The sequence below is a fragment of the Primulina huaijiensis genome, chromosome 16, assembly GCF_012295235.1.
Source record: "Primulina huaijiensis isolate GDHJ02 chromosome 16, ASM1229523v2, whole genome shotgun sequence".
Classification (NCBI taxonomy): domain Eukaryota; kingdom Viridiplantae; phylum Streptophyta; class Magnoliopsida; order Lamiales; family Gesneriaceae; genus Primulina; species Primulina huaijiensis.
Genome location: NC_133321.1, coordinates 14,652,094 through 14,678,767, shown reverse-complemented (window position 1 = coordinate 14,678,767; position 26,674 = coordinate 14,652,094). Strand labels below are relative to the sequence as shown.

General features: G+C 36.6%; 2 protein-coding genes across 7 annotated transcripts in view; both read right to left on the bottom strand.

Annotated features, from left to right (window-relative positions):
• Positions 1–1,455: 1,455 nt before the first annotated feature.
• Positions 1,456–9,124, bottom strand: LOC140961367 (glucose-6-phosphate isomerase 1, chloroplastic-like). Of its 2 annotated transcripts, none has more exons than XM_073419854.1 (14): positions 8,416–9,124; positions 7,500–7,616; positions 5,778–5,876; positions 5,605–5,688; positions 5,232–5,375; positions 5,064–5,129; positions 4,578–4,646; positions 4,367–4,507; positions 3,483–3,535; positions 3,242–3,380; positions 2,770–2,926; positions 2,493–2,571; positions 2,052–2,118; positions 1,456–1,952 (listed from the first exon to the last, which is right to left on the bottom strand). In XM_073419854.1, the coding sequence occupies exons 1-14, from the start codon at positions 8,968–8,970 to the stop codon at positions 1,818–1,820; spliced, it is 1,905 nt and encodes a 634-aa protein (XP_073275955.1). In that variant the 5' UTR covers positions 8,971–9,124; the 3' UTR covers positions 1,456–1,817. The 2 variants fall into 2 exon arrangements, with proteins under 2 accessions (XP_073275955.1, XP_073275956.1); XM_073419855.1 differs by having other exon boundaries at positions 4,367–4,474; positions 8,416–9,122.
• A 4,621-nt stretch (positions 9,125–13,745) lies between these two features.
• The window catches only part of LOC140961679 (BEACH domain-containing protein B), a 65,427-nt gene continuing 52,498 nt past the window's right edge, over positions 13,746–26,674 (bottom strand). For 3 of the 5 annotated variants that reach the window (XM_073420339.1, XM_073420340.1, XM_073420341.1), the window contains exons 40-41: positions 14,551–15,320; positions 13,746–14,414 (exon numbers count right to left, since the gene is read on the bottom strand). In XM_073420339.1, coding sequence (XP_073276440.1) covers positions 14,623–15,320 — 698 coding nt within the window. In that variant the 3' untranslated portion in view covers positions 13,746–14,414; positions 14,551–14,622. The remainder of the gene's footprint in view (positions 14,415–14,550; positions 15,321–26,674) is intronic. The other 2 variants (XM_073420342.1, XM_073420343.1) reach the window with 2 other exon arrangements.

The following is a 26,674-nucleotide window of genomic DNA, read 5'->3' as shown; positions in this document are numbered from 1 at the left end:
AAAATGAGATGATATGAAAATATATTATTTCCATTATTGTTATTATTTTTCTAGCTGATAATTCTAATTAAAATGTCGTTTTCCGATAATCGAAGCAGACATGTGCGATTATTTTTGAAACAGAGCGAGTCTGAAATCACGAATATAATTTTAGAAGCGGGCCGAAAAATTGTCTCGGTATATCATATCCAACACACTATTCAAAGAGTAAGTATATAGAGAAGGCAGTTAAGGCTCAACCAAAATCCAAATATAGTACATCCATAAAGAAGTCAACAAATATGATATTTATAGGAAAAAAAATGAGGATCACACTTTTGGATGGGGGATCATACATGTGTGATAGAGGACCATAAACGTGCAACAAACGAACCTTCTCAGCCGAGAGCTCACCCTCTTAAGACAAGCCAATTAAAGAGGAGTTTGCCGATGAGGAGAGACAATAGCTAGGAGCTCACCTGCCAGGGGCGAACCTCTACTAATTTAATTAGCTACATACCGCAGGCTTCTAGCTCCTTAGCTCATCTCGAACTCCTTAGCTCATCCTCATCTGTTTAGCACACTCAACAATTTTTAGGTCATCTCTAGCTCTTCTCTGATTTGGAGATGAACCCAACCTTGCCATTCGGATATGAACTTATGTTGGGCTCGAGTATATGATTAGCTCACTTGTAAAGTATCTCTAGCATATTAAAAATTAGTTATATCTGTGTTTTTTTTAAATGGGTGATATTATTGTTATAATCTCCAAAACTAGGAGCCCATGTGTTTGGCTATCAACATAAAAAAGTATCATTAAAATTTTAAAATAAAACTATACAGTGAATACACAGGTTTTATTTTAAATTTTGTAAATCAATTAATATTTATTTAAATATAACGTTGACAATCAGATAAATGAAAAAAATGGTAATATAACGTTACTAATATTTTTAAAAACGCATACAACACTTACTTCATTATTTTTAATTTTTTATAATCAGAAAAAATAATTGTTCCTAAAATATCCATGATTCAGAAAACTTTTTACAAATTTATTTAAAAAAACCAATTTTTTTTTCTTTTTAAGGAAAAAAGAACAAATTTAAACATAAATTAAAACCCACTTTTTAGCATTACTCCGATGGTTCCAACGGAAGATATGAACTTTTTATTAGAAAATAAGATAATGGGAACTTGAACAAATCAAATAGATTACATAATATAAGTTATGTATCCTTTCATATTCAAATTCTTAAAACTTAAATTAATTTAAGATCCCAATTAAAAATACACGTGGCATTATTTATCTTTCAGCTTAGACTATTTAACTTTAAAAAGTGTAATAAAACAATAAGTTATAAGTCCTCACTTCTGACTCGAAATTTAGAACCGAAAAAAAGACAACGATTTCCATTCAGTAATTTGAATTTTTTTAACACAATAAGCACAAAATTTATTCCAAACTAGTGAATATGGAATCAAGAAAAATAAAATATACTCCGCAAGTGCGAAGGAGAGAAGATTCTCTTTCAAAGAAGATTACAATTATTCCCTTCCTCCTGTTTTTTGAGACAAAAACTTTGAAGGAATTTTTGAGAAGACTACCCAAAGACACTCCCTTTAAAGAAATAGATAGCAAGGTATATAAATACAACACAAATTTAATACACGAGAAAGTTATAAATACAACACAAATATAATAGACGAGATAGTTTCGAAGATGATTCTTATTCCTTGATCGAACAAGCATCTAGTGTCACCAAAGCCGCGATCATTGATGGAAAAAAAGTTTAAATTCACCTTGTTGATTAAGGAAACACGTTCTTGAACTACTCTTACTCGTACATCTCATCAACGTTGCACTCCCCCAAGAAAACCTTGATGCTTCTTGGTGAACCGCAACTGCCTTCAACAATGAGAGCTCTGTCATTTGCAGCCATGTGCGCGATAATCTTATATATCATTTCAATCTGTCACCAAGAAGTAAAAAAGAATCATCATTAAATTAAATCATACAATGAAGTAGAATAAAGGAATCACTCAAATCCAACAGCATGTAGAATACTTACATCATCAGAGGCATGACAGAGTTCAGCTATTTCTTCCAGAGTTAATGGTTCAACTGGTTCTTTACAGCTGAGATAATGAACAAAATTTGAGAAGGATAACAGAGTGAACAAGAAAAACAGAATCTTTTTGGACACTTGGGTTCAGAAGAACTACATGTGACTCGTTAAGGAGGCAACCTGATCATTGTCTGAATTAAAAAAAGGCAAGTGTTTTCATTAGCATTTAGTTATGAAGTGGCTGATAAATTTGAAGTGTTTTCCACCCCAACAGGCTTAGTCTTCAAGGTTTGGACTTTTCTCTAGTGCTTATGCTCAACATTTGAAAAAGATAGGACCAGCTGGAATCCCATGTTTTGCAATTTATTTATCTACAATTTTGCTGTTGTTTGTCCTTTGGATCCAACATCCATATGTTCTCTAGCAAAAACATTGTAAGCATACCTAGCATTATTCAGTACCACAAGAACACGCTTTTGAAGAGCTAAAACTTCTCCTGCTGCCTTCTTGCCAGCTTCCACCCCTGCAGACTTGTCACAAGTAGTAAGACAATTTATGAACCCACAAAATAGTTAGTAAAGGTACAAAAAAATCAAGAATTAACGACTCATGATATCCATTCATAATAAATGATAAAAATTTAAACCAACTCGGTGTCAAAGGCAAGAATTAGCTTCATCAAATTTTAGTTGATCATCGAGGGTGATTATGGAAATTTTACCTGGTTGATGATATGCATTAATATTGACCAGTGACGCATAAATCCCAACTGCTCGTTCGTAGAGTGCTACTAGAGCTCCAACAGACCTAGGCGTCACTTCTTGCACGGTTACTGTGATAGACTCCCGATCGTTGGAATATAAGGCAGATCTTGTTCCCTATATACCAAATCTCGAATGTATTCAAAGAATATACGAGACATTGCAACACATGCTAAAGAACAATAACCAGATCACTGTAAGGAAATACTCTCTCTCTTCGTCTTGCATTTCCATTTTGATAGCAAATATAAGAAAAATCAGTGAAACTTACAAAGCTTGACATCTTCCTAAAAATACAAGGCTATCATAGAAATTATTGCAAACCATTCAACAAAAAAATTTGATTCGAAATGCAGCAAACTGACTGAAAAGTACGAAGTATCCTTCCCTTATTTGAAAGTTAAACCAAAGAAATCATAGGTGGACACTTACCTGTAAAAATCCAAACAGGTAGTCACCGCAGGTGACCCCTGGCTCAAGCTCCCAATCATGACCTGGTGGCCTGTCTCGTAGAACTTCAATGAATGTTACAAAAAAGTTGTGGACACCATCTCTGAGCTGTTGAATGTAACTGGAGAAGAGAGAGGAAGGAATAATGAGATTTTCAAGCATCAGCAGCAGTTAAAATCTGTTCATGCCCATCATGATCCAGTAAGAGTTAATGAACACATACGCGTGTTGATCAGTGCTCCCTTTGTTTCCATAGACAGTTATCCCTTGATTTACCTTCAAATAAAACCAAGAATTACACAAATGATGCATTAAAAAATAAAATAAAATCGCAGTGGTTAGAAAATAGAAGACTAAACCAAATCTGCGTATCTTGCCATCTAAACTTTTATGATTCAAATAAAGGCATGAAAACTCCAGAGACGTGTTTCTAGGCCGTTTTATATTAAAAATAAAATTGCAGATACTTTCAACTTCTTCAAAGCACAATGGAGCAGTGATTGTACTTCACTGCATATATAAGTTTACACAACACAACACTAATAATCACACTGAGGATACTAATGGACTTCTTGGACTAGTATTTCACCTGTATGTTTGGGAATACGGTCATACTTGATTTTTTTTCCAGAAATCAACTAACTGTTGAATATGGCTTTTGCAATTAACTCACATATGTGTGCATTGGATGATTGTAGTTGGATTTTTCAAGCTCAACTCATGTTGAAACTCTTCATAGAATGTCTGTCTTAAGGGATAAATTTATTTTTAAAGAAATGGCCGAAATGACAAAGATAAGTTTGTAAAAACTCATCATTAGTTACAAGCAATCAAATTTTTTTTTTTGCACTGACCTCGAGGTGGAGAGTAAACACTGTAAGTTTGCACCAGAATAATGAAATATTTCGAAGTCAATTTATGACATCCATTTTCATGTTAATAAGACAACCAGTGGAATATGTGATAAAGATTAAGTTCAAATACCTCAATAAAGTTAATAAAACCACACAGATTGCTTCAATCTTTCGTCACTATCCGGGTTTAAATAATCATATTATATATTCAGATTGAAGAAAGGAAGTTCTCATGTAAAGTTTCATAGCATACCCTGTTACCATCAAGGTCAAATTCTTTTCCAAGAGATTCCATGACTAGCTGCTGCAAATAACGACTGAACAATAATAGACTGTCCTTATAAGGAAGGACAACCATATCCTGAAGCGGCAATGAAGTCAAGTTCATTATTTGCTGTCGGCAAAGGAACAACACATAACACCAACCAATGTTTATAAGTTGACCACTCTAAAAAAACTCAAACCTTAGATCCTACTCCATCAGTAGCCCAGTACCAACATAATGCTAGAAGTGCTGCTGGATTATTCCTAACCTGAACAATATAGGATGAAAAGGGTCGAGTCATGTGATACTCGTTATGTTGTAAATTTCAAGAGGTAACATACATTAAAAAAAAAAAAAAACCACTATGTGTGACAACATTTGCATCAGAAACTTGCCAAATGCACCACTATGTGTGACAAAATTTATGCATCAGAAACTTTCCAAATGCCAAATGCCAAACAATTGCAAAAAACTAGTAAGCTGTAACAGGGAAGAAAGACAGTAATTGAGCAAGTTGCCATGCAAATGAACTTTAAAGGAAGAACACTCTATATCTGGGACCTTCCTAAGTACATGTACAAGATATCCGACGATCCTAAGTACATGTACAAGATATCCGACGATCATAATCATTAAGAATAATTAGGCACTGCATTTTCCAAGAGAGGTGAAATGATAATCTTACCAGTGTGGTCCTATTAGCTTCATCCATCAATGCAGCACCGGCAAGCATTTCTTTGATATCAATTCCCTGCGAGTGACAGTGATGGAAATGCAGATGAAACTAGTTAGTTTGAAGAAGATTTCCATTCGGCAAAAGGAGTATAAGCTTATCAATTGAATATTAACAAACCTGAAGTGCAGCTGCAAGTAAACCAACAGCAGACATTTCGGATGTTCTACCTCCCACCCAGTCAAACATAGGAAATCTTGCTAACCAGCCCTCAATCCGAGCTGTGTTATCGAGCAATGAGTTCTCCTGAGTAATTGCAACTCCCTGTTGACAATAGTCGCGAACATCAGAATATTTAAATTGTAACAAAACTCAGTAATTTGAACTCACAAAAATAGATGTCATCGATAACAAAACAAATTAAAAATAAAGATATGTGAGCCAACAAAGGAACAAATTCGGTTACGTTATTAGCATGATAGGCTACTGATACTCGGAACTCTGAAAAGTGCATGAAAAAAATAATGGTAAAAGATAAACCTGAGACCAAAACCTGTTTTGAAAAATCCAGGCCAGCTTCACGGAAGGCTTTCTGAACCTCAAGTAGACCATTTCTTGTTTCGGGAGTGCCTCCACTCTAAGAGATGAATGGAATGAGGCAGGTTAGCAGAATACAGACAGTGCTAACCAGGAAAGCAAGTTGACAAGTGGAAAGATAGGTAATACCTTTGAAACCACAATGACAAGTGTTGATGCTAGCTCAGAGCCAAGTTGCGCGATTTGATGATCGATTCCAGCTGGATCTGTATTGTCAATGAATCTTATCTGCAAATGATATGATTACTCAAAATTAGGATGTCGTAACATAAGACAGAAACAACCAAAATCTACCATAAAGGAATTTCAATGGGTCTAAGAAACCAGTCAAACCCCAGGGTTCTTAGAGATGCTGCTGATTGGTGAACTCCCACTAAATCATCTATCCACTGAATGTGGTAAACACGGTGAACTTTAAAGAGATGTAGACATGTAGTATAAGAAGTCAGCCCAGAAAGATAACAAAATAAAACCAAAGCACTTTCTCAGTAAAATTTTAACATGAGATAATTCATCGCGTTGAAAATTGAAATTCCAAGAAGTTGCAGCAATGAGAACGAGAAAAGTTCAAAGAGCAAGCAAGCTCTTTGCACCAGAAGAAAACAAAAGGCCCAATAACATTTGGCTCTGATGCATAAATAAGGTCAGCTGATGAATCCTTCACAGTTTGAACAACAGTTTGGTAAATTTTTGGTTGTCCAAATGAGCAATGATAATTTTACTATGTCAAACAAGCATGTTTCGAATAGCATAGTTTATGCATAAAATTGAATATGCCATTGGAACATATGCTGATTAATATTTAGGTTTCGACATAAGAATGACTTTTGCGTTCAGAAAATTCTGATAAATCTTACAAAATGAATGCCAGTAGCTTAAGTAATGACTAGAAATTTTTACACTCAATGAGAGATTCCAAAACTCAAAGTAAAAATATTAAAAAACATGTAACACATTTCAAAAGGTTATAAGGGGATCACATGATCAAAAGAAAAAAAAAATCAGAGTCAGGTTGACAGAAAGGAGAGAAGAGTGAGAAAAATTGCAATTTGATATTTGAGAGAAACCGCGGTGACACTAGTGAACCATTAAGTTCTAAAAATCTCATGCACCTTTAACACTTATTAAATTAGGTAGGTTCTTACACTAACACTTCTCAAATCTCACTGATCTCTCAAAATAAGAGACAAAGAGCCTAGTTGGATCGGGTTATAAATTATTTAAAACCTCATAAGCAGTTTAAGAACTTACAAGAAATTTATAGAATTTTTTAAAAAGTTCCGATGTTCTAAATGTGAGTAAAATACTTTGAATATAGTAACATCCATCAGCGTATTTTTAAGATCGTATAAGTTTTATTCAATACAAGTAAAATAGCCTCAATGTCTATCTTACTACCCCAAGCATCTCTACTACCCATATTTGATTTGTTCATCTTACCTCTTGATTTTCCACTTTATTTGATCACTTATTTTTATCCAAACATTTTTAGAGCTTAATCTTAAGATACGATGTAAGAGCTAATAAGTTAATTAAACATCTTATAAGTTTTACATACCCGCATAAGATATCATTAACTGAAAAAATATACAGAAATAACTGCTTAAGATAAGCTAATAAGACTCTAAATTTCAGTATAAGTACATTTACTTGTACTTTTTTACGATGTGATTTTCATAAAAAAACATGCATATTTCTTCACATGTTCTAATTATGACTCTTCTAGAAGGGAAATGCATTTTAGATAATACTATATCATCGCACTAAAACAAGAATATATGATTAATGGGGGTAAAGAATTTAATCAATGTTTGATACACAATGCACAAAAAAATATATGCTTTTAAGTACCTTAAGAGGAGGATTGTCAGGAGCCAATGCCTCTGCAACAAATTGAGGTCCAAGAGCTGAACCACCAATCCCAATAGAAAGAATTTGAGTAAAAGTACCTTTCTGAGGAGGCCTAATCTGCGGTAGAAATGAAGTGATCTCAGATTAAACAACAAGGTGAGGAAGAGAGGATGGTCTAGCAAGGATAAAAGATCCTAGGGTATAACAAAGGATCGATATAGACACAATTTATAAATAAATTATATCTGAAGAGCAGGTGAATTTTATTCAACGTTATGGCAGCTCCATATTAGCTGAGCAAATAAATAAAAATATTTTATGGAAATAAAAAGATTTTCTTTCCATAAAATCGAAGTGTCACATTCCAAGTGATACTGTTATACTGCAAAAAGGTAAGGAAAAGAAAGGAAAGGAAATAAAATTTTAAAACCTTGGTTGTTTTGGAGATTTTAATGGAAGGAGAAGAAAGGAAAATGTGTCAAAGATTTAGAGTAAAATTTTCCATCCAAACGTTTTCTCTTCCCTTCTTTTCTCCTCCAACTGCAAAACTAATAAACCAAACTAATCCAAATTTGCTCGATGGATATTCAACAAAGCAAAAGCTGCTCAGTGTTACACCCATTGGATAATTCAAAACAGCCAGTAGTTTACCATTTATAACAAGATTTAAACTTGACGCTTATCACTAAAACAGAGAAAGGCATTTAAAAACCCAAAGCTTGAGCAGCTGATTGTCCTGCTCAATAAGATACTATACCCCTAAAAAGAAAGCAGCGATAACGAAAAAATATGAAGGATGATCAAGTATTGACGACTACAAGAAACAAAAGATATAGAACATTTAGAAAAGATTCAACAATCAAGAGAAACACTGATTTGATTCTGTGAAGGACGTAAAATCAAAAATTAAACTAACCTTACCGCTGATGACTTTCTCAGCGAAATCACGGGTCTTGTCCAAAGTTTTTTCAATCTGCTGAGTCAAGAAAATTTTGGGTGCAAGCTTTGGATTCCTCAACCAATAATGACCCACCATTCTACCCTCATCTGGGTTGGCAATGGAACCCTTCTCAAGCTCCTCCATATCTTTGAACGCCTTCTGCAATCGGGGCTCCATTTCCTGGAAGAATTCATCCGTGAATCCGACTCGACTGACGTCCAGGTACAGACCCAGCTCCTTGTGCTGGTAAAGCCAATCGGCATACCTTTTCCACAGCTCCCGAGGATCCTTCTCCAGCCGGGGCTTCTTCTGTATAGCCGATTTTGGCGACAACACAACGTCGTTACCTGATAAGTTTGAGACAGTCGTCGGAGGGATCTCACGCGCCACCGGTTGCGGCCTGAAACGCTCCGTCCTGTCAGCAAACGGACATCGCACAACAGATGGGTTCTGAAACGATGATCTCCAAGAGGAAAATGTGGGGTTTTTATGGCTCAATTTCAAAGAGAAACCTGAGACTGAAGAAGCCATTGAAATGGTGGCAGCGCCGATGAAAACTAAGCACACACTAACAGGCCTGAAGGGTATTTATAGTGCTTGAATTTTTCGTATATTTTTACATTAAATTAAACTAATCACTCAAATTTGGGAATCGACGCATTTTTATATGAATCTTAAAATTGAAAATGGGAATTTTGTGGCAATATTTTTGTATGTATATTTTTTTTAAATGAAATTATTTATATCAAAATAAGTAAAAAGAATAGTACATGTACAACTTGAAAATCGACTCATTTTTATATGAATCTGAAAATTGGAAATGGGAATTTTGTGGCAATATTTGTGTGTGTATAAAATAGGTTGATATTTTTTAATGAAATTACTTCAGTGAAGATGGAGGTAAACACCATAGGTTGATTGGTTGGCGATTGTTGCATGCTTACTACCGTAATATCAGCGTATTTAGCAAAATAATTTTGGTGAAATAATTTTTTTAAGAAATATAATTTTTTTTATATATTTGAAAATACTCAAATATATTTGGAGAAAGTCATTTTTAAAAATAAAATTTGACCAAGATTATTTTCCAAATATCCCTCATATTCCCCCATATTATTTGAGTTTCAAAATTCTATAAAATTATTAAAAAATTGGAAATAACTATGCATTGGAGTTTATTTATACAAAATTAGTTTTGAAATGTCTCCCAGTCTCATCACAAAATATAATGTCTCATTCCCGTTAATTGTTATAATATCTTCTTTAAATTTAAAATATGATGTGTTAAAATCTTAACCCGCGCAGATATACAAATAATGTATGCAAGAATATGATATATATATACTCATAAACTAGATTACATCGGTATATTATTATAGTAACTCGAATTAATTCACTTGATTATTTAATTTTATTATATTATTTTATTATATTTTGGGTATTTGATTTTGCTTAGCCAAGATTCTGCTTGATACGCATCTGGTTTGCCTTCAAACTTTGGCGGTTTGAATCTTAAAAATCTCTCAAGAGCTCGATCATTTGCCTCATTGTGAAGTTGTTGAACTTGATCATGAGGTCGTGGTTGATTTTGTTGACAAAACTGAACAAATTGATGCATTATTTCAAACATATTTTGTATGTTTTGTTCTTGGGGGATTGTGTTGAGCGTTTCTGGAATTTCCACCAGTTGCCGAGTTGTGATCATCTTGAGGGGGAATGTCTAGTCCGATTCTGGCTTGAGTGCTATTTTGTGAAGACGTCATTCTAAACACATAAATATAAAATATGAACATATCTTGCACTATATATATCATAAATGTACATAGTTATGTCAGAGGGTAAACAATCAGTTTTATTTATAAACATGACATGTTTAAATATTTACAATACACAAGCTTAATACAAACAGAACTAACAAACTGGGTCATCATGCCTACAAAAAATGATGACCTTGATAATCATCATACATACAAAAGATGATGATTATTAATATAAGTTATATACTAATGCCAAATAGTCATTGTCTTCATTCATTTGTGCCTGTGATTCCCATGGTAACATTTTGATCCATATTCGGTAGTGATGTATGTGGTTCAATAGGGTCCGGTTCATAACTAAGCTCATTTTCATTTTCACTTTCAGGTAGGATAGTCATTGGAACAAGTTCATCTATTCCAAATACCAAGTTTTCCCACATGGGGTCAGGAAGAAATTCAACTTCCGGTGACTGCAACAGATAATCTGTTACCATAAAGGAGTTTTGATATATTGTTGTGTTCATGACTCCAGGATATTCTACAAAAAGGGCTGGTACATACGGTGGAATATTGTTAGTCAAGCTACTACCTCCGGTTTCAAATGTGCTTGTGATGGGAGGAGCTGTGATCTGATTAGCTTGATTTGTGTAAGATGGACCGATAACACCAGGTTCCATTTCGTGGATAGATTGATAAACCAGTTCACGCCCATGCATGATTAAGTGGTCAATGTGGATCAAAGGGTGTGATATTCCTTTTAAGAAACTAATCAAACCTCGGTCATAGAATTCATGCATGTCTAGTAAGTATATAAGAGTGCGGTCTCTTTCATACAGTACATGACCCAATTCTCCCTGATATGCTAGATTATCAGCCCTAATCCGTTCTTCAATAAATTCATGAAAAGTTTCAGTTGTTCCAAAGGTTTCAAAATGCTCCCGATACATATTCACTAGACATTTCAAGTCCGAGTTTTCTTTGCTTAATTTTGCTATTTCTTCTTCCATTTGTTTTATGATTATAGAAAGATTAACATGGCTTGTTTGGAGATATCTTCTAATTAATATGAATTTTGCAAACTTAAGTAAAATCAACCGGATTAAATTTTGAACAAAAGATAATCTGGAAATGATCACCTAGTTACTTAAAAACTCTTACATATAAATATCATTCATAATATATTTTTAGAATTTGCTCCAGCAACACGGATTATTAATCAAGCCTAAACTGTAAGTTATGAGGTGAGGAAATTACTATTCATTTTTCTATTAAAGTCTTTGGCATTTGGCCTGGAAATTTCAATAGCATTTATTTAATATTCAAATATCATTCACAGTTCATTTCGATTACTGATATATTTTTCTTGCATATTTATGAATGGATTGAGATATCGTTAATGAATGGAGTCATGGACAACGGATTTCGGTCCGGAAATTGAGTCCACTGGACAACGTGGCTTCGGCCCGGAAAATGAGTCCAATGAACAACGGGTCAAAAGTCCCGGGCATATGACAGAGGTGGTATCAGAGCCTGGTTTCTTAAAGTCTAGAGACAGGAGCCTAAGGTTTATTATAATGTCATACGTTTTCCTCATAATTGAAATGTCTCTTTTCAGGATGACAGAGTCTAGTGGGACATCAAAGAAAAAACAAACCATAATCACAAAACAAATGGAAGAAGAAATAGCAAAATTAATCAAAGAAAACTCGGATCTAGTGAATATGTATCGGGAGCATTTTGAAACCTTTGGAACAACTTAAACTTTTCATGGATTTATTGAAGAACGGATGAGGGCTGATAATCTAGCATATCAGGGAGAATTGGGTCATGTACTGTATGAAAGAGACCGCACTCTTATATACTTACTAGACATGCATGAATTCTATGATCGAGGTTTGATTAGTTTCTTAAAAGGAGTATCACACCCTTTGATCCACATTGACCACTTAATCATGCATGGGCGTGAACTGGTTTATCAATCTATCCACGGAATGGAACCTGGTGTTATCGGTCCATCTTACACAAATCAAGCTAATCAGATCACAGCTCTTCCCATCACTAGCACATTTGAAACCGGAGGTAGTAGCTTGACTAACAATATTCCACCGTATGTACCAGCCCATTTTGTAGAATATCCTGGAGTCATGAACACAACAATAGATCAAAACCCCTTTATGGTAACAGATTATCTGTTGCAGTCACCGGAAGTTGAATTTCTTCCTGACCCCATGTGAGAAAACTTGGTATTTGGAGTAGATGAACTTGTTCCAATGACTATCCTACCTGAAAGTGAAAATGAAAATGAGCTTAGTTATGAACCGGACCCTGTTGAACCACATACATCATTGCCGAATATGGATCAAAATGTTACCATGGGAATCACAGGCACAAATGAAGGCTCGAGCCACACAACTTTTATAGATCTCTCAGACGACGAATGAAGACAATGACTATTTGGCACCAGTATATAACTTATATTAATAATTATCATCTTTTGTAGGTATGATGATTATCAAGGTCATCATTTTTTGTAGGCATGATGACCGAGTTTGTTAGTTTTGTTTGTATTATGCATGTGTATTGTAAATATTTGAAACATGTCCTGTTTATAAATAAAACTGACTGTTTACCCTCTGATATAACTATGTACATTTATGATATATATAGTGCAAGATATGTTCATATTTTATATTTATGTGTTTAGAATGACGTCTTCACAAAATAGTACTCAAGCCAGAAACGGACTAGACATTCCCCCTCAAGATGACCACAACTCGGCAACTGGTGGAAATTCCAGAAACGCTCAACACAATCCCCCAAGAACAAAACATACAAAATATGTTTGAAATAATGCATCAATTTATTTAGTTTTGTCAGCAAAATGAACCATGACCTCATGATCAAGCTCAAGAACATCACATTGAGGCAAATGATCGAGCTCTTGAGAGATTTTTGAGATTCAAACCGCCAAAGTTTGAAGGCAAACCAGATGCGTATCAAGCAGAGTTTTGGCTAAACAAAATCAACAAAATATTCTCCATTCTTAATTATTCTGAAGAACAAAAAATGAATTTTTCCATCGGTATATTATTATAGTAATTCGAATTAATTCACTTGATTATTTAATTTTAACGTCATATAAAAAAATTAATTAAATGGAGTAGCATTTTAAATCATAGAGATAATAAGTACAGTTACTCATACCTTCCCAAACATGCCAAATTAAATTTGGATTGTCACCCCACTCACCTGGCCTTTCCCGACGCAGAGGCAAGCTAACAGCAAAAAAGTCTCCCCCCATGTGATTTTAAAAAATAAGTTAGGGTTGAGCTTGGCTTAATTAGCTTTAACTCCATTCGTACGTAATTTCATATGATAACTTCATTTAAAAATGACATGCAGACTTACTTGTAATAACTTAGACAAATAAACGACTGCTCGAAAAACTTAAATATAATCACATTTACAAAACAAAAACGAACATGTACTAACAATGAAACTTACAAAGAAAACAAATAAAAAACAAAGGAATGTTCGATTTTCAGATAATGTCATTTTAACTAATAGGGCAGCAGTTCATCTGTCTACGCTTAATCCGAAAAGTAGATCGCTATATGTAACAGAACTAGACAAAACCTGAGGCCATTGGCCAGAAAGGTGTGCATTGGTTTATCCATAAAAATGTAATTCATCCCATCAATATTAGTGATAAGGCACCAATACAAATACAAGGATACAAGGATATCATACATATACATCTATGCAAGTATTTTTTAAAACTGGTATACCCCTAGTATATTTTCTATAAGAACCAACCTTATTCAGACCAACCGCCATCTCTGCCATCTCCTGTTCTCTGCCACCTTCGGATGGAGCGCCCGAGATGAAGTTGACATATTATGCAGTCGACACCAGAGCGAAGGTATCTGACACTGGAATCAGAAGATGCCTATAAACAGGATGATATTCCATTTCTACAACTCTATTCAAAACTGCATGATACCCACCACCTCCTTTCCATCTCAGAATACAAAACATAACAAACGAACCATGTTCGAACTACAAAATCCTCACCGCTCAACCGTGTGGTTCATGTTTGTACGGTTCGTTGTGGATCAGTCAGCTTCTTCGTTTCAGAACAGACAATATTTCTTGTCCATACATATGCTTCCATCCCTTCGTTTATCACCTTTGAAATTCATTACTTCTACGTAAGAGCTGCAAAGCATGGAATACCTTTAATTAGCATCAGACAAAAATGAAAAAACCGACAATAGTTTGTCAGCAAGATTGTGCATACATGAGATCAAGTTTTTAATCTCTTATAAAAAGGCAAGTAAATGACAGTACATACCTCTAAACAAGGATGATTTCTGTAGTTTGAGTGCAGTGGCTAAGCAACATTTGTTGAATAATTTTTTAACTGTCATGTGGCCGATGCTTTGTATTTGGTATTTCTATGATCTCTACTTTTACGAAGCTGCTGATTTTCAATGGAATACACAAGGAGACTCCCATCTCTGGTACCGGCTAGAAAGCATTCTTGAGGGGTCACAGTCAGCGAACTAATCAATTTTCCCATTCCAGTATATTTTCGTAGTATTTCAAGGGAGTTCATAGAGCGTACAACAATTTGCCCCTGGTCTCCCGCAGAAACAAGAAATTCACCACATTTACTCAGCTCAAGACAGCTAAGCCGGCCATTAGATTCAACAGAAGAAATGTGCCTTCCATTAATAGAGTAGAGGTGTAAACTAAGATCATCATCTGCATACAGGACTACCAGACCATGATGAGATACAACAAGCTTGGATAACGGGCTGCCACAAGGATGCCGAAGAGATCTTACATATCTACCTTCTCGTAAAGTATGAAAAATGCAGGTTCCATCTTTTGAACCACTTATGACTAGATCAAGCTCTGCACTTGCATGTATGCATGTTATGACGTCGTCATGTCCACCAAGAATATGAAATGGAGTATCTGCAATAACACAGTCTCTCCAAGGAATTTGTGTCTGTGCATTTCGAGATCTTCTTTCTAGGCCTCTGGTTCGAAGAACTTCCCACACCATAACGGTGGTATCATAGCTTCCAGTGGCAATCATGCTTCCGTCAGCTGTCACTGCAAAACAAGGGAGTATAGTGAGATGATGCTATCAAATTTAGGACAAAACAAAGAAATAACATAGATAACAACAGAGACACAACATTATGGCGACAATGAAGAAAAGACTAAAACCACATTATCTATTACCAAACTCAAAACAATTCACCCATGCTAGATACTAATTAAACGCTTTTATATGGATGCCATAAAAATGCCAAGCAAGCCACGGATGAAGTCAATTTAACTGCTCGGAGCATGCTGAACATAGTTATTTGGGGCGCAACCAATACCAAATCTTAAATGAAAATGTAACTTTGTTGAGTCACGATGGCTGATGGTTAAACTGATGCTCAATATTTTCTGATCTCAAAGCATACAGTCATGATATCGTGAAGTTATTTGTGGAAATAAGAGATTATGCTTAGTAATTAAGTACCAAGATTGTGGATTCTATTGCACATTTCTATTTTTATGAATGAGAGAATATCTCCTAATTAATTTTGTTTACATAATTCCTGGATATAGCGATTGTGCAAAATGTAAGGCTTAGATTAGCAGTCAGATTTGTAAATATAGGCACACTTTGTGTTCAGAATATAGAAAAAAAGAATTAATATTTTCTATAAGGTATCAGAGCATTTAGATCCAAAATACAAATGTCGAAATTTTTTTCAATGGCAAGCAGGAAAAAAGAATCAAATTCGGAGATGACGTTTATTTGAAGCATTTCACAGCTCCAGTACCGCAGAAAGCATCATTCTTCCCATTCCAGGTCACAAACTCAATGGACCGAACTTTATACAATGGGCTCAGTCCGGTCGACTCTTTATCTGCGGCAAAGGCAAGGATGTGTACATTAACTTTGACGAGCCACGAGAGCTTCTGTTCAGCCAAAGGAAAATGATCCAGGATACAAAACGAGAAACTCGAAAGTAGCATGGTGATGTAATGGTCGATCCATTCTATGACAAATGACATAAGAGAAAATTTCATATTATGGCACATCGAAGAAGATGCGGGATGCAGCCATGGAGACCTATTCCAACATCAATAATACCTCTGCAAGCTTTGAAATGAAGAGTACTCCATGATCTTTGACAAGGAGATTCAACTATCACTGAATTTTGTAACACCCTCGCACAGCATCGGCAACAACTTGATATCTATGAAGACTTGGTTTGGATGTCCAGTGCAGATGCCCTTCTATACAAGGAGGTTGCCGAAAAAACCGATCCACAAATTCTTACTTGGCCTTAATAAGAATTTGGATGAGGTACGTGGAAAAATTCTAAGTATCAAACCATTATCTAGTGTTGGGGAAGTTTTTTCTGAAATTAGCAGAGAAGAAAGCAGAAAAAAAGTGATTTTAGGAACCCAAAACTCCACCAAAAATCTTGAACCCGGCATTTGCTGCACAAGGAATCAAATCCAACAATACAACTTAATCCAGAAGAATAGTCCACGGTGCGATCATTGTAAAAAACCTGGACACATGAAAGAGATTTGCTGGGATCTCCATGTTACACATGCTGATTAGAAACCCTCTTGGCCACAACAAACAGAGGAGGCCAAGGCTACACTGCTGCAGCCGAAGAAGAGAAACCTGCAATACCTCCAATCCCAATCCTTTCAGTTTGGCCTCCACTGCTGCAGCCGAAGAAGAGAAAACCGCACTACCAAATCCTAATCCTTTCAGCAAAGAGTAACTGGAATCGCTACAGAAAATGCTCCAGCAGCCTCTTCACTCCACTGAAGCACCTTACAGCCGTAAAAGATATTTTTCTCATACCCTCGATGTTAACAAGGAAAACCACAATACATGGATAGTGGACTCAATAGCTTCAGATCACATGACTGGTAACTAAATTTTATTTTTTTTTAAAGAAACTATCACTTTATTATAATAATTATAATTTAGGATACATAGCAAGTGGATGAGCGATCCACAATCCACCTCCTGAAATAAAGACTACAAATCTTCATAAGCAAATAAAACACCAATCCCTAACTAGGTCAGATAAAAGAAAATGCTAAAACGTGGGTATGGTAAGTGTCCATCTCGCTAATCTGAATCTGATCTTTTCCCATAAATCCTCCCAAGAGTCTTCCGCGTCGTTGAAAATTCATTATTGCTCTCCATCCATGTCGACCAAAATATACAATGAACAATAATGCTCCAGAAATTCCTTAGGCCCTTGCCAGTGAGATAACCATGCTCCATAAGAAACATGTCTTTCGAATTTTGAGGAAAAGTTTTCGAATTTTGAGGAAAAGTCCACTCGAATCCCAAGTGTTGCATAACCTTGATCCAAATACGTCTCGTAAAAGAACAATGTATCAAGAGATGATCTTGATTCTCCTCATTTTCCTTGCACAAAATGCACCACTGTGGACATAAAGCATGACCCGGATTTCTTTTCTGCAGATTATCACAAGTTTGCAATTTTCCCAACGCCACTATCCAAGAAAACACCTTCACCTTCTGTGGGATTGGTACTTTCCAGAAGTTTGTAAAGTAAGGGAAAGATGGAGTATTAATACTCGGAAAAAATGAAGAGTAAATAGAATTAACAGAAAAAACACCCGAGGGATCCCCTAACCAAACCCTGACGTCCACCAAACCCGCACTCAAAGAAGATTTTTTTTTTTGATAAGAAACTAATATATTAATAATAAATATGAAAGGTTTACAATGCGAAATGGATGAGTGATCCACGATCCACAACTAGAATTCAAATCTAGGATCAGTTCAAGAACAAATAAAACACCAATCCCTAACAAGGTCTGATAACAGTAAGTGCTGGAACGAGGGTATGGTCAGTGTCCATCTCGCCACTCTGATTTTAATTATCTCCCACAGATTCTCTGAAGACTCTTCTATCTCGTTGAAAACTCTGTTATTGCGTTCAAGCCATATCGACCAAAATAAGCAGTGAATAATAATGCACCAAAAGTTTCTGAGACCCTTTCCCTTGAGGTACCCCCATAAGAGAAGTGAATTCTCCCAACTCGATGATGTTCAACCCTCTTCTGAACTGCACATCCCACTGAATGACTGAAAGATCTTGACTAACAGAGACTTAATAGAAATGGTTAATTGGTTTGTTAGGGGAAGAAGAGAGAAGAAAAAAATGAGGAAAACACTCTTGGAAAGAATACAGACCCACCCACCTATCCTCCCAAAACATGATGTGATTCCCTCCCTTAAGCACTGTACCAATCAAGTGCTGACAATACGAATGAGACCGAGAGATAAACTTCCAAGGGCTTCTGAAAGTGGAGTTCCTTGCCTCCCTTATATCCCAACCATTATGAAGAAATCCATAAATGCTTCCCAAAACTCTTTTCCACAGACTTTCTTTTTCCACCGCACATCTCCACCACCATTTCCCTAACAGAGCCGTATTCCTCAGGCGGATACTCCACAATCCCAAACCTCCCTTATCTTTCGGTTTGCACACCTGAGTCCAATTAACAACATGGCAATGCGTCTACTCATCTGCCCTGTCCCACAGAAAATTTCTCATCAATGTTTCCATTTGCTTGGCCACTCGGATTGGCACCTTAAAAAGAAACATAAAGTAAGTAGGCAGTGCGCTTAACATCGATTGAATCAATGTTAGTTGACCGCCTCGAGATAGGAATGCCTTTTTCCAACTTGCCAATTTAGTGGACATCTTAGAAATCACTGGTGCCCAAAATTCCACTTTCGTGGGGTTTCCTCCAACGGCGCCACGAGGTACTTAATCGGCCATCGTTCTTTCTTGCACCCAACTGCTGCCGCCAAACCGTCAACTTCATCATCCGAATGATTGAGTCCGAGCAAAAAACTTTTTTCAAAGTTGATTTTCAGTCCCGATTTAGAACAAAATAATTTAAGGAGTTCAACAACGGCCATCATGTGTCCCTCAGATTGAACGAGGAAGAGAGTGTCATCCGCAAATTGAATGTGTGAAATTTCTATTTTATCTCGCCCAACCTCTAGTCCTCTCACGACATTTGACGTCTTTGCCAAATCAACCAATCTCCCTAACCCATCAATCACTAAATTAAACAGAAAAGAGGATAAGGGATCTCCATGTCTGAGGCCCCTTTCCCCTTTGATCTTCCTCCTTGGTCTCCCATTGATGAAAATAGAATACGAAACATTAGAAACGCAACCCTTGATCCACTTTCTCCACTTATCCCCAAACCACTTTTTTTGAAGCACAAAGTCTAAAAATCTCCAATCCACGTTATCATAAGCCTTTTCCAGATCTATTTTCATTATCCATCCTTTTTTCTTTTTCCTTCTGTACTCCTCCACAAATTCGTTGGCTATGAGGCAACAATCTGTTATCTGCCTTCCTTTAATGAATGCGCACTGGTTTTCCGCCACTGTTTTGCTCATTACGTTTTTCAATCTGTTCGTCTGGTAACTAAAATAACGATAGAACAAAGATAGAAACCCTACTTTTCCTGATTAAATTTTCTTAATTAAGAGAAATACAGAAAATAATCCCAACCAAATTAGAACAAATCCTATCTTACCAAATTTATTTCTACCAAATCGTATTTAATACCTTATTTAAAATGAACCAAACTTATCGACACTTCCTCTCAAGTTGCTGCGAAAATATCAATCATGCCCAACTTGCTAACTTGGCATTCAAAGAGTTGTCTTGAGAGCCCATTGGTCAAGACATCTGCAACTTGTAACGTGGTTGGAACAAATGGAGTGCAAATCACTCATTCTTCAAGCTTCTCTTTTATGAAATGCTTGTCGATTTCAATACACTTGGTTCTTTCATATAGAACGGGATTATGAGCAAAGCTAATAGCAGCCCTATTGTCGCAGTATAACTTCATTGGAAGTTTTACTGTTCTTTTCAAATCACCCATAACTCTTTTTAACCAAAAAACCTCGCATACACCTTGAGCCATAGATATGAACTCGGTCTCTGGACTACTTCTAGCAACAACGCTTTGTTTCTTATTACATTCCCCCATAAGAAAGTGCAATATCCTGATGTAGATCATTTGTCTGTAATTGAACCTTCCCAGTTTGCATCTGTATATACTTCAATCTCCTTTTCTTAACTCTTTTCTTTTTTTTTAAAACGAGCAATGTCTTTACTGCTATCCCACTCTTCAACATCAAAGAGATCTAACTCTTGCCAAAATCAACATCATCTCATTATAATATGTGGTGACATCATGATTGCTTTGGTGTATATTCCATATACGAGTGGTCATTTTATATAACTGTGAATAATTTTCCAAGTCGAAGTATGTATCACGGAAGTCCTCCCAAAAATCACGAACAGTACGAAAAAACATAGAGGATTCATGGAGTTAATTATCCATGCAGTGACCAAAGAGTTATCCGATCTCCATTGTTTATATTTGGGATCGGTGGATGTCGGTGGATGTATTTCACCATTTAAATAGCCTAACTTCCTTTTGCAATCGACCACAAGACGCACGGATTAAGCCCATTCCAAAACAATTTTTGCCATTGAGTATTTGAATTGTAATTTGAAGGGAATTATCGGCTAGGCCAAAATTTAATTGTGATCGATGACAAAAAGAAATTAGTCTATTTGAAGGGAATTATCGGATAGGGCAAGATTTGAAGATTGAGAAACTCCATCTCAAACAGTGGCTCCTAAACTGCTGCCACCGCCACCTGGACCTCCACCGCCGACCAAGCCGCCACGGGTCAGACCTGAGCCAGAGCTCACCATCGCAGCCTTGTAGTTCATATTGGGCTGGTTCTTGATATCATAAAGTAACGATAAAGGGTTCCTCAAGCTCTAGACCAACTCATTATCAATGGGGCACCACTCTACTCCTTCAATACCTCATCCCTTCGTCTTTGGTTTACTGTACAAATTTTCGAAAAATTTAACTATGATTGATATTATTTGATCCTCATCAACGGTAATTGACCCGTAATCCTTTTCCCATTTATTGATGGTAGCCTTACTCTTCTGTTGTTGATTCAAGAGAGTGAAAGAATTTTGCATTGTGATCCCCTTCCTTAAGCCATTTGACCTTCGCTTTTTGATTGCTCATATGATTCCTTAGACACACCATTTCTTATAACACCCATTTTGCTTCCTTCCTTTCAGTTGTTATCTCCTCAGATCCCCGTCCTTCAATCTCCAACTCATCCAACCTTCTAAGTTTTTCTAATTTCAGCCTCCCTCACCTCTACCACCCCGAAAACCTCTTCATTCCATCTTCGAAGATCACATTTAATAGTTTGAGCTTTCTCATAAACTTGTACCCTCCCATCCTTGAAATTCTGCATTATTCCACCATGAAAAAAATGATGGTTTGAAACTCTTGTGCTTCAGCCACACATTCTCAAATCTAAAAGTAGACGGTCCCCATTTACACTTTTCTGTATCTAGAATGATTGGATAACGATCCGAAGTAATTCGTAGTACAACTATTTGTATGTAAAACGATATATTTCCACCCATCCTCCCATGAATAAGAATTTGTCTAATCTGCAACAAATGGGTAATGCCCGCAAATTTGACCAAGTGAATTTTGCATTCAATAAAAGTAGATTACACAACTCCAATTCCTGTATCAAGGAGTCAAAACAAGACATACTTGTTGTTTGGGGAAATATTAGTCATTTTTTCGCTTAGAGATCTCACAACATTAGGATCTTTCCCTAAACACAATCTCTCTCCACTCAAAACTCTAAAACCTGACAATTCATCCCAAAAATTCCGTCTCAATCAAGGTTTGCATGGACCGTACAACCGTAAACCACCAGTCTTATTTATGTCCTTCTCAATGCGAACTGATACCGAATATTCCTCAGTCAAACCGTCTCTTACTGAAACCACTCTTGGATCCCACATAACCAATATCCCCTTTGACCGACCGATTGTCGGTAAGATAACCCAATCTACAAACCGTGATTTCCATGCACTAACAATAAATCCTTTGTCCACCACCTCTCTTTTAATTTCTTGGAGAACAACTATGTCTGGCCTCTGGTTGTGTAAAACGGCTTGAATGAGTCCCTTTTGTGTAGCTGAACCTCCGCCCCTAATATTCCAGGAACAAATCTACATCTAACCACTGCACAACCCGTTTAACATGATCCTTTCTCAATATTGCTCCCACTTTCCATTTTTTAAGACACTTGTTTTGCTCGTACTCATCATGCACCCTTTTCCATTCAATAGATCCACCTTCCCTATACCTAACTTAAAAAAGCACTTTCTTTCTCCAACCGAATCTACCGGCCGTGACTCCAACCCCTCATCCCCACTAACCTGCTTATCCTTAGCTCAGTCCCTAATAATTTATTCCCCGACAAACCCTACTTTTCACCAAATAACGACTTCAACCCCTTTCCTAAAATCCCCCTTCCCAACTCACTCCCTGACGAGACCAAGAACGGAATGAAGGAAAAAGAAGAATTATCAAAGTGGGAAAATTTAATAGAAGTACATACCTTGCCCGGAAATGATGCAAACAAGCCCCCTAGGTCCTCCAATCCCAAATAAGATGGTGCCGACACGTCAGAACTTGCCGAATACGACTCCAAATCACTATAATCGCACCTCGCCCGGAGATGATGCAAACAAGCCCCCTAGGTCCTCCAATCCCAAATAAGATGGTGCCGAGAGGGGGTAATTTTATTCGGTTTTGGGAGGATGTTTGGGTTGGAGAGGGTCCTTCTTTCTCTTTTCGGTTTCCTTCTTTGTTTAGGGTTTGTACCGAAGTTAATAAACCTATTAGTAAATTTTTAGAGACTGTCACTGTCGGAGTCACGGTTACTTACCGATGGGATGTGCGTTTTAGAAGAAATCTTAACGACGTAGAGATAGGGGAATTTGCTTCTCTTGTGGGTATTTTAGATACAGTGAGGTTACAGGTGGGTTCAGAGGATTTCAGGGTTTGGTTGGGGGATTCCACGGGCTTATTCTCAGTCAAATCTTTTTACGAGTCTTTCTTTCCAGTTCATATTTTTCCTTCTTTCACTTATCACGATCATATATGGAAAGTGCCTATCCTCCAGAAGATTCAGATATTCTCTTGGATGGTGGCTTTGGGAAAACTTCCAACATCTGATTCGGTGCAAAGAAGATGGCCAAATTGTGCGTTAAGTCCGAACTGGTGTACGTTGTGTCACGACCAAGATGAGACTCAGGATCATTTGTTGATACATTGCTCTTTTTCCAGAGGGTTATGGTCTATGGTCATGAAAGAACTAGGATGTTTATGGGTGCTTCCACAACGGGCACGAGATATGTTCATTATTGAGCCGGGTATGGGGTTAAAAGTTAAGAGATTCTGGTATGTGATCGTTCACTACACGTTTTGGACTATCTGGCTAGAAAGAAATAACAGAATCTTCAATGATGAGTCCACCGGTATAAATGAAGTTTGGGAGATCAACAAATTCAGAGTTGCGGGTACAATCACAAAGATGAAAGACTTCAATCATTTGTCGATATCAGATGTTGTTAGGGATTTGAAGTTTTTATTGTCTTGATGACGGTGTATTAGTGTACTCTAATTTGCGGATTACTCATCCGCTTCTTTTGTATCAAGATTACATTAATATATAAATTTAAAGTTTCCTATAAAAAAAAAAAAAAGATGGTGCCGACACCTCAGAACTTGCCGAATATGACTCCAGTCTCCATATCACTAGAATCGCACCCCACCTTGGAGTCACCTCCAATCACTTCCTCAATTACTTGATCCTCTCATCTTCCATCGTCCCCACCATCTAGCCTCTTTTCTTCCATCTTTCAAATATCCTCCTTTAAAATTCCATCATCTTGTAGATTAACTAATCATCTTTTTTTGTTTGGTTTTCTCCTTTTATAAACAATCTCAAACTTTTGCCCGTCCTTCCTACTTTCCTCCCACTATTAGAACATTGTGCCACTTCCACCTCCTTTCTTTTGCACTGAATTGATAGTCCATCTTTTAAAATCCGCAGCCTTTTTTGGACAGTCTTTCAAGAATCTTAACTTGTCGACCTCCAAACAACAGTTCTGACCCGCAAGCTCTGTTCCCCAATTTATCCACCTCTTTTGACTTCTTTATATTTTTCTAAGTATTATTCACAAACACCACCACCCCATCAATGAGATATGCACTACCATGATTTTAGTTTCTCAGTAGAAAATTTCGAACCACGATTAACTTCCATTATCACATCTTTACAACCACAATAACTCCCTCGTCGGTGCTATGGTTTTGATTCTTGAAATTTTTTGCTTCTACCTCATCAACATCAGAATTTAACACATTTCCACCATCAACGACAATGGGGCCTTTCGCTCTCGCCCAATCAGCCATCACTTTGGCTCCATTAATCAAAACCTGGGCATAAGATCTTTTTTCATAGATGTCGTACGCTGATATATTTGACCGAATCGACAACAATACAGACACTCATTGGGCCACGTCGTGTTACAATCTGCATGAAGCTATTAATGAAACCACCTTCAAGTCCTACCACTTTAATTTTGATTGCCGACAAGTCTTTGGGCAAAATAGTATCATGGCTTATGTCCACCAATCCTCCACATTGCTCTCATATGCTCTTGAACTGATTAGTCATCCACAAGTCCCAAAGCATCTGAAAAACAATCACCCAACTATTTCAGTATTCAAACACTCCCTCTTCAATCGACAGTAACATTAGGGCTTTCCAAAATAAACTTCTTTTCATAACAATTACTCTGCTCGAATTCCTGATGAAACCCTCCCTAGGGTAATTGACACTGGTTCGGTTGTTGTTTCCAAGGATATCACTCTTGCTCTGTGCTCTATGTTCCAAAGTCAGATTGCAATTTCTTGTCTTCAGTAGATTAACACAATATATTAATTATGTCTAAATTTCTTCCACAAATGTATTAATTTCAAGCCTCAGACTCTGGCAAGAGGATTGGAGATGCTAAGATGAGTGTGGGACTTTACCCTCTTCAGAGCTGAGGAAATTCAAAGGCCATCAACGAAGACAGCTTATGTAGTTTCTAGACCGAGTACCAAAATGGATAGTGCTATTATGCCATGCCATTATCGCTTAGGACACCCAAATTTCTTATATGTTGATAAATTGTATCCAACATTATTAAATAAAAGTTCTAGAAATTTTCAATGTGAAATGCGTCAATTGTCCAAACATACTGGCAGTTCCTATTTCATTCAACCCTGCAAATCATCTCATCCCTTTTATTTGGTTCATAGTGATTGGGTGTCTTCTAGAATCAACAAAATGTCCACACTTGAGTAAAATGGGTTTTCTCATGCAGGAGAAATCAGAAGTGAGGGAAATATTTGAAAACTTCAACAAAATGGTTCAGACACAATTTCGGTCAAAAATTCAGGTCCTTAAAATAGATAATGGCAGAGAATACTATCATAACATCTACGGTACATATCTTTTAAATAATGATACTGTATTTAAAAGCTAATGCATTGAGACTCCTCAGCAAAATAAAATTGCAGAGAATAAAAACAGACACTAGATGGAAGTTGGACGATCACTCATGATAGATTCAAATGTTCCCACAAAATTCTGCATTGAAGCTATACTCGCAGCAGCCTTCATGATCAACCAAATTCCCTCTAGGATCCTCAATTTTAAAGCCACGTGTCAAGTTCTCCTTGCTGCGTGGATGTCCACTCAAATAATCTCATCTATCCAGGTCAAAGTATTTGGTTGTATAGTCCCAATGCAGTAAACTTGATCCAAAAGCAACTAAATGCATCTTTATAGGGTTCTCACCAAACAAGAAAGGGTACAAGCTCTCCAACAACCAAGAAATTCTACATTTCCATGGGTGTCACCTTCTTCGAAAATTAGTCCTCTTACCCCAAAACTGAAATTCAGGGGGAGAACTCATCTATTGATGAATATCATTTTTGGAAAACTTTTTTTTATAGGAAACAAATTAAATCAATTAAAGATTTTAATTACAAAATGCGGACAAGAGGTCCACCCGTGATAAAGTATAATATTATACTCCAACCCCTATATAAATTTGAAACCGAAAATAGATTAAACTCCACATGCTTGAAGATCCAGTATAGGACTCTAAATTTTATCTCGTCCCACCGATCTTCAAGGAGTCTTCTTGGTTATCAAAATCCTCTCCAACCAAACTAACCACCAGCCACCAGATACAATGAACTACTACAACCCAGAAAATTCTTAAGTATGCAATTTCTTGTCTATAGTAGATTGACACTTGATCTTAATTATGCGATAACAAGGCTGTCATAAGTATTGTGAAGAACCCAATTCAACATGATAGAACTAATCACGTGGAAATAGATCGTTAGTCTATCAAGGGGATCAGACTTAAATACACTTCTTCAAGTCATCGAACAAC